The 8,599-nt window shown below is 39.0% G+C and overlaps 1 protein-coding gene across 5 annotated transcripts; it reads left to right on the top strand.

Annotated features, from left to right (window-relative positions):
* Nucleotides 1–635: 635 nt before the first annotated feature.
* Nucleotides 636–7,953, top strand: NXT2 (nuclear transport factor 2 like export factor 2). Of its 5 annotated transcripts, none has more exons than XM_058536490.1 (5): nucleotides 636–763; nucleotides 1,752–1,836; nucleotides 2,795–2,881; nucleotides 4,433–4,577; nucleotides 5,738–7,953. In XM_058536490.1, the coding sequence occupies exons 1-5, from the start codon at nucleotides 666–668 to the stop codon at nucleotides 5,917–5,919; spliced, it is 597 nt and encodes a 198-aa protein (XP_058392473.1). In that variant the 5' UTR covers nucleotides 636–665; the 3' UTR covers nucleotides 5,920–7,953. The 5 variants fall into 5 exon arrangements, with proteins under 5 accessions (XP_058392473.1, XP_058392475.1, XP_058392476.1 ...); XM_058536492.1 differs by lacking the exon at nucleotides 636–763 and adding an exon at nucleotides 1,474–1,628; XM_058536493.1 differs by lacking the exons at nucleotides 636–763; nucleotides 1,752–1,836 and adding an exon at nucleotides 1,975–2,064.
* Nucleotides 7,954–8,599: the final 646 nt, after the last annotated feature.

The raw sequence follows: 8,599 nt of genomic DNA on the forward strand, positions 1-8,599 counted from the left end.
TGTGGATAGAGGAGAGAGAGAAAGAGAGGAGACAGAGACAGAGAGATGATGCTTTAAAGAATGGGCAGAATTGAGCAAGTTACTTGGAACTCCTCTGTAATTCATTAATGTTTTGTTTATTGTCTAGCACTCCCATTACAGTGTGAGCTTCATGAAGGGATGGATCATGTCTATTTCGTTCACCACTCTATATCCAGAACTTTGCACAATGCCTGGCCCATAGTACGTGCTCAGTAAATACGTGTTGAACGGACGAATGAATTATGATGACGGGGGGTGGGGAAGCAAAAAATAAAAAGATTCCAAGAATTCAAGCATAGACGACTGAAAGAATATAGAAGATTGGAAGCACAGAGGAAATCGTGAGTTTAAATTTTGGACTCTGAAGTGGAGAAGCTTGGTGTGCACTCTGGTGTACATACTTAGCAAAATTCCGTATGCGGAACTGGCGCTCAGAAAAAAGGTGGGGGCTGGAGATGCGTCGTTGAGCTTTATTAGCATACGAGTAGCAATTGCGATCACGCGAGAGCAGGGAGGTTTTAAAGGCGAGACACCCCGGAAGCGCGCCAGTAAAAGGGGAGCAGAGGAGTAAGAGGGGCCCGTGGAGGGGTTAGCTGTAGCTAGCGCTAGGCTAAAGGAAGGAGAGCCAGAGAAAAAATAAAAGCATGAGGAGATTCGGAAGAGACTGGTCTCCGGAAGACAGGGGAAGACGCTATGAACAGAGTGACTATTTTCACGAGGAGCCGCACACCAGCCACTACCAGTAAGACTATAGAGACATCTAACTGATTTGACCACTCAGAAATTTTTGGTGGCTTTGAGATGAGCGGTTTAAAGGATGCTGGCGAGTGAAGTCAGGTTGCCACGGTAGTTAAATTGCTTGAGTTTGAATCCCAAATAGTTTGTGACCCTAAGCAGGTTACTTAACTAGCCTGTGTCTGAACTATAAAATGCAGGTGATTACCTCATAGTATTATTGTTACGTAATAAGTGAATATAGGTTAAAGTGCTTAGAAAAGTACCTTGCTTGTAGTCACCGCTCAGTAAAATTTTAGCTGTTGTTAGCAGGTTGCGGTTGTTAGTCGGTTGGGGAAGGTGGTGAATGGCACTGTAGACTAATCTTCGTTTGAGGTCTGTTAGACGGTTGAAAATGCTGCCCAGAGTGGAGGAACTGGATGAGCCTTTTCCACTGAAGTGTGTAAAACCAAATAGTGAATAATTTTAGGAGAGCCTTTGGGGTTTAATTCAGTTACAATCGATTCTTTCAGAATGTTCCAGAACTCTAAACTGTTTTCTACCAGTCATGCGCAGTATGATTGCGCGCTTTTTCCCCAAGCTCCACCCATTTTTTCTATAGGCTAGAGATCCGGCAGGTCTCTCATGCCATTTTTCGTTGGTCTTCTGCTAGCCTTGGTCCCGCCCCTGGAGCCAAGAGGCCCCCCCATGGGATCGTTTAGATAGTTTTTTTGCTTCTCCCAGGGCACGTTGTTGGGAGAAATGGATACTTTCTTTAGAGTGTCCAGTTTACAAAAGCAAAGTGATTTTCTTTTCTTCGGAACTAAATAAGGATCAAACAAGTGAATACATAAGGCACGGAAGGCTCGGAACTGAAGGGAAGTGGACTTAAGGTTGGGACATCGGAGCGCTTTTAAACAACGGACCGAGCTACTTCCGGGAGAGAATGGGCGGGTAGAGAATTCCGTGCGTTTGGCGGGTTTTGCTGTGTTCCTAAATACTTGCTCCTCCTGCAGCCGAGGGAGCCGGACACGTGAGGACGTAGTGACGCCGCCACTGGCTGAACAGGCTTCTTCGGGCTCCCCGATGGCCGCGTCTGTGGTGAGTGCCCGGGTGCAGGGTCCGGGGCGCCCGGGCTTGGGCGGCTGAGGGGAGGGGCGCAGGGCCGGGCTGGCTGCTGGTCACGTGGTCAAGCGGCGAATCAGGGATTGGCCCGCTCCCTGCAGCCCTCTCCCTCCTCCTGACCCCCCACGCCGGCGGCTGTGCAGTCACTTTCGGATCCTGGAAAGGACCCTGAGATGAGAACCAGCGAGAAGCGGGAATGTTGGGGTCTGTTATGGTCTGCGATCTCCTTTTTTCGATTCTCTCTCTCTGTTAATAACTTTCAGTCACCTGGGAAAGAAATTCAAATGATAGGCTGGGCTCCGTAAATGGCTGGGGAAGAAGGTATTTAATTTTTCTGCAGGAGAAAACCCCAACAGCATTTTTCTCGTTTTTACAATTTTTTTACAAACGCTAGTGAATTTTTGTGTACCGGGAGAAAGTTTCTTGAGTACCTAGTTTTTCAAGTAGTTTCTTGAACTTTATTCTTACCCTATTTTTTTCCATTCAACAACTTTTGAGTATGGTCATAACTTCTCACTTGAGAACTCAACACTTGCCTAACTTATTCAGTGGTATTCCTCCCACCCCACCCCGTCTTTTTAACGTTCAGACCGCATCATTTTTATTAAAGTGAATGTTTTATAAAGTACTGAAAGCCTAAAATGAAGTACCAGTTGTCAAGGAAAGAGTATAAATTTATATTTGAAGTGAGAAAAAAATCAAATTCATTAATGAGGAGTGAGTATGTCCTAAAGATAAATACCTAAAAATAGTGAAAATTTTAAAAATCGGAAATATTTGAGTCCTAAACTTGAAGATGTCCAAATTTATATGGAAGAATGTGGACTGTGTGTGGAGCTACAAAGTGAGATAAATCATCACCTTCTGTGGGTGGTTTTGTGTTTGTGACGTGTTGGAGGGGTGGTAATATACACTTATGAAATTTTTCTTGTAGGATTTTAAAACTTATGTAGACCAGGCGTGTAGAGCTGCTGAGGAATTTGTCAATATTTACTATGAGACAATGGACAAAAGAAGACGGGTGAGTGTTCTAGACTCCACTACTCTTTGTTAAATAGCGGTTCTTTTTTGGGCCAGCTTTTCGTCTGACTTAGGTAAGTGATAGCTGTGGACTTGTTTTTGAAAAGCACATTGCTTAGGGAAGGACTGGTATGGTATTAATGGAATTGTGGGCTCTGGAATCATATCCCAGCTTTGCCTTTACCTAGCTCTGTGACCTTAGGCATGTCGCTAACCTCTCTTAAGCTTATTTTATTTTTAGGGTGGTAAGTGAGAATTAATTTAAATACTGCCCTTAACATGGGGCCTGACATATGTTTACTTAAATATGTTACCATTTCTTAGTCCCATCGTTTAACCATATGGTTAAAATCGTATTAGTGCTAGTGAAGGAGTCTGCCATTACAGGGAATGTTCCCTGATTTGCGCCTTTAATGTCATATATTAATAGATAATTTCTGATTAAAGCTCACAGCTATAGCTGGCACTCACAAACAAAATCCACATGGCTTGGATATTTTCAGTCTTCAACAGAGCAAGTTCTCACTTCGTCAGCTTTCTTCCTTGTGCTTGATCCCTGAGCCATAGCTTCTAAGTAATGATTTCAGTATGTGCTTGAGTCTTGCCAAGGTCTCTTATTAACAGAGGACTGTGTTTTAGAGAACTTTCTCTATGCTGCAGGTACAGAAGTTAATATCTTATCTCTAAAAACCAATTTTTAAAGGCAGAAGATAAAAGAAGTTCCCGGTACTGATGTTTGATGACATGGGACAGGGGCAAGGAATGTGACAATGGATGTTTATTGTGCCTTGCTGCTTTCAAAAATAAAGTAGCAAAAAAAGGCAACATAGTTCATTTCTCGAGTCAAGATGTGTTGGCCTTTTAATCCAAGTTAAATTTTAGAATTAAGCAAATAATGTATCCTGTGGCACACTAAAATTCTGTGCCTGACTCCCGTGCCTAAAGAGTTAACTCTTGAATTTTGTATTATTTGAACCTTAACTTACTTATCAAAGACTCTGCTTTAGCAAGTACTTGTGATTCTTTTGAACTAAATATGCTATTTGAGTACTAGTAAAAGGACAGATTCTTCTGAACGCGTACAGCATTAAATGGTTCAAACCTTAAATGACTCACGTGTCTGTGAACACTAGGATTGAAGTGTCTAGGTAGGGCCTGGTTTACCACTTCATTCAGAATTAGAAAAGGGAGGGAGACTAAAACTGATTTGGGGCTGCGTGTTCTTGAAATTTTTGATCATTTAATTCATTTTAATGTAGAAAACTTTATAACTCTCTTCCACTTGGAATGCAAAGTTTTCTCATTGTGGCTAAACTGACATGAAAAAAATGTATTTAGCTGCCTAGTTTATTAAAAGTAGGATAATATCTATTCAAGGCCAAGATTATAAGGCAGACACCTGGTTCGTGTTGTGTTCCAGTGGGAGGTGGCAAGGGGAGTATAGATGGAGGTAGAACTATGAAAATGTTTATATACCACCTGTAACCTTTCAATCCATTTCTGTAAAATGCATACCCAAAAACAAAAATCTTTCCCTTTTTTGTCTTTTTAGGCACTAACCAGGCTGTATTTGGACAAGGCCACTTTAGTATGGAACGGAAATGTTGTTACAGGGCTGGACGCCCTGACCAATTTTTTTGAGATGTTGCCTTCTAGTGAGTTCCAGGTCAATATGTTAGATTGCCAACCAGTTCATGGTAAGATCATGATCTTTTAAGGCACTGCCTTTGTTTTCCTTTAGTGAGCACTGAACTTTAACACCAAAAGCAGCAAGCAGCTTTTAGTAGTAGAAGTAATTACTTTTTTGAGCAAGTTAAATGTTATGAAAAATTCAGCTGTCAAATCAAACTTTTGGTCTTCTTTTAGATGCATATCACTCCAGAGGAATACTGGTAGGTTTTGGTGGATTGTGTGATTATGGCTTATTAAAAGTTATGTGAGAAATTTTGAGACTAAATGTGATTTTGTGTGTGTGTGTGTGAGAGGAAGACTAGCCTTGAGCTAACATCTGATGCCAATCGTCCTCTCTTAGCTGAGGAAGATTGGACCTGGGCTAACATCCGTGCCCATCTTCCTCTACTTTATATGGGACACCGCCACAGCATGCCTTGACAAGCGGTGCATCGGTGCGCGCCCGGGATCCAAATCTGTGAACCCCGGGCCACTGCAGCGGAGCATACGCACTTAACCGCTGCACCACCAGGCCAGCCCCATAAATGTGATATTTGTTGATGGAGAGGAACAATTATCTATTTTCCCTAAATAAATAGTTGCCTTCTGTGCCTTGAAATGTCTCCAGAGAAAAATTATACCATATCTCTGATTAATGTGTTCTATTATCTTGCAACCTATTAAAATTTCACAGAAAAAATTTATTCTGTTATGTGACAAGATGGCTTTGGCAAGACAGAATTTGAATCAAGGTAGATTGATGCAGTTGATAAGATTAACCTCTAGGTGGGGTCCTAAGTCTTTTTAAGTAGTAGTTGAGAGTGATTTTTTTCCTTTCTAGTTCTTGAAAAGAATAATAGCTTAAGAAGCAAAATATGAAAAATCTCTGTTAGAAACCCAATGCAATATTAATAATACAGGAACCAAATGGTCCTATGCTAGGTATAAGCTCTTTATTTTGAAACTTTAGAGGAACCAAAATCTTTCTGGACAGATAATTTTAATATACTTGAAATGATTGTTTAATTTTCTGGCTTTGGGTGTGCATGCTCAAGATTATGCTAAAGGTAAAGAAAGTTTATTAAACTTTTTTTAGTGTTCAATTATAAGCAATGTAGTTTAAGCCTGAAAATCTGCTTATTTAAAGATAGAAACTAACCTCTTCTCTTTTTTTGTGTGGTTGAAGAGCAAGCCACTCAGGCCCAGACTACAGTTCTTGTCGTGACCAGTGGAACTGTGAAGTTTGATGGAAACAAACAACACTTCTTCAACCAGAACTTCCTGCTGACTGCTCAGTCTTCTCCTAACAACACTGTCTGGAAGATCGCAAGTGATTGCTTCCGTTTTCAAGATTGGGCTAGTAGTTAAGGCGGCAAAAGTCCATTCTCCTTTGGTCCATTAGTTCCAGCAACAGAAATTTATGTGAATTAATTCATTTCATTGTGGAAGCACTATAAACTATTATGTGCTGAAACTAAATTTCTTTAATATGTTTTTAAAATTCTGGCAGCACCTTTTCTAGCAGCTGCTGGTTTGAATCGTTGCCCTTAAGAGCTTTAATGCTAATTTTTTACATGCCTTATATACATTTCACTAATGAAATTATTATAGTAATATTAAACACATGATTTCTATACTAACATACTCACTGTGAGCCCAGCCTATTGCAAAAATGAAATCCTTTTATAATACTCTCTATGGGACATCAGCACAACATAACTCTCTGGGAGGAAGTGAAGCATTTTTTTCTTATTAGGTTAATTTTGTAGTAGAATACATACCTATTTTCAGTAAACACTAGTAATGTAGTTTTAATGTAAGGTTTTTTCAAATCAGTTCAATGAAAACATTACTAATTTAGGTTTGCATAACTACTCTGACCTATTAGAATTGCATGTAGAGATGTTCAGTAGTCTTTTTTCATATTAAGTAATGTTTTTTATGTTGGCATGTTTTCTTATGAAGTGAAGCAATCTACTAGAGAGGGATGAAATGTTCTCAGTTGATACCTGAGTGTTGGATACACTCAGTGGCTTAAAAGCAAAACTTTTTAAAAAGCTTTTTCTTGGCAGCTCCAGGTCTATAACTTTAGGTAATGAATGGTAGTAGGACTAATAGCTCTAATGGGAGAATAAGGAGTGAGAAATGTAGAGATCCAAGGTTGGCCAAAAGTTGAGGGATGGCCAAATGGGTAATTTTTGGTACTTTTCTACCTCCTAAAAATGTAGCCTATTTTTAGGATTTAAGTCATTAAGGTACTAAGCATTCTTGCCAAATGGTCATGAGTGTCACTTTTGTTCTAAGAATGATTTTTAAAGGTTTTTCCAGTTCACCTCATATTTACCACCAATATATGTCTCAATTTATTCCAGAACTTAGGGGGTAAAATGTCAGCAATAAGCCTGACCCTGCAGTAGGGTCTGACCGGAAAGTTGGGAACAAAGCCATTGCTCTCTCTTTGGGACACCCTTAACTTGGAAGTCTTCCGTGTGAACTTCAGGCCAAAAGTCTTTTATGTATTATCACCCCCCCCCATAAGTGATTTGTTGATTTGTTTCCTGTGTTTTACACTATCCACTGCGTGATCTTTTCGTTACTTATTTAAAGTAAAAATTATTTAATTTTATGATTTGGTCTTCCATATGGCATTGAGCAAATAGGTCTGTTTTAAAACATGTTCCTGTTATGTGGCTAACTCTGTCTTTTTAAATTAAAAATAGAGAACAGCAGATCTTCATAAGCCCCAAACTTCAGAAGAACAAATTAATTCATTTCATGTCTCAACGTCTAAAGAGAAATCTAGCTTCAGTTTTTAGTTACACTGTAAACGTTTTTCCATTCTTGTTTCCATTCATGTTTTTAAGGTAGGTGTGCCGGCTTTGTTTCTATATTGCAACTCAAAGTTAATGTTTCTTATCACTTAATTTGAAAACCAGTAATTCATTTACTCTTGCACCAAACTACACATTATATTTCTGATATATTAACAAAATAGAATTAAATAGGAGAAGGAGGTGGAACTGAAATTTAGACCACACCTTCTTGTAGTACCGATCAAAACTTACACGTTATGTTCTATTAGGAGTGAGCTTATTCTAATTTTGGATTGGCTTTTTAAAACCACAGTTTTCACAGCAACCGAGTGTTCAAACACTGCCCTTTCCCCTATGGAGAACAGTCTCGAGTAAAAGCTGCATATAATTAGCAATAAATGAATCGAGTGGTTGTATACTATTCCTGAATTGTATGTTTTAAGACTTGTATGTGAATTGCTTTTTCCAAACTGTATAACTTTTAAATGGCTGGAACTACTCTTATATGGACTAGACTATTTTTGACATGGACATATTTTTGTAAATTGAAAAAATAAAATAAAATTTGCCTTGTGACAAGTTTTCTCAAGCTTGTTTTAAGGTCTTTTGGTTTTTTTAAGGCTCTAGAACAGGTAGTGGTTTCTTTACAATATAAGGTTTTTCATGTTAAAAAAAGAATATTTAAAACAGTCGTTGAGAACTTGGACTTTGTCTTTTCACTAACCCACTTTGTTGTTCCTCTTTTCCTACCAAATATTCACATGTCTGAGATCGCCTGTTTGGGGTAGCAGTGAAGTTTCTGGTGAGACGTTGGAAATTTTATCCTTGAGAAACTAGCCAAAGTGCTATATTCAGTAGGCAGTGAAACCAAGAGACAGTTGATTTCCAGAAAGAATGGTCCCTTTAACTTTAATTCTACATTAAAAATATGTCAACAGACACTTGGAGAGGAGTGAGAAGAGGCAACAGCTGTTGAAATGAACTACTGTATTTCACGTCTTGAACGACACATTTTTCATAATTTAATATTGCTGAAATTGGTATGAATCATAAATTGATGCCAAATCATAGTTTAATTGGCTTTTTTTTCTTTTCCCAGTGGTACATAAAATACTGCTGAGTCTCACAATCAGTGGCATCTTAGATTGATGAAATACAGTAATGAATTTTGCCTAGATAAAAATGGTTAGGAGTTCCTTAGGTCTAAATTTGTAGGCATTACTGGAAGTAAAAGG

The sequence above is a fragment of the Diceros bicornis genome, chromosome X, assembly GCF_020826845.1.
Source record: "Diceros bicornis minor isolate mBicDic1 chromosome X, mDicBic1.mat.cur, whole genome shotgun sequence".
NCBI lineage: Eukaryota > Metazoa > Chordata > Mammalia > Perissodactyla > Rhinocerotidae > Diceros > Diceros bicornis.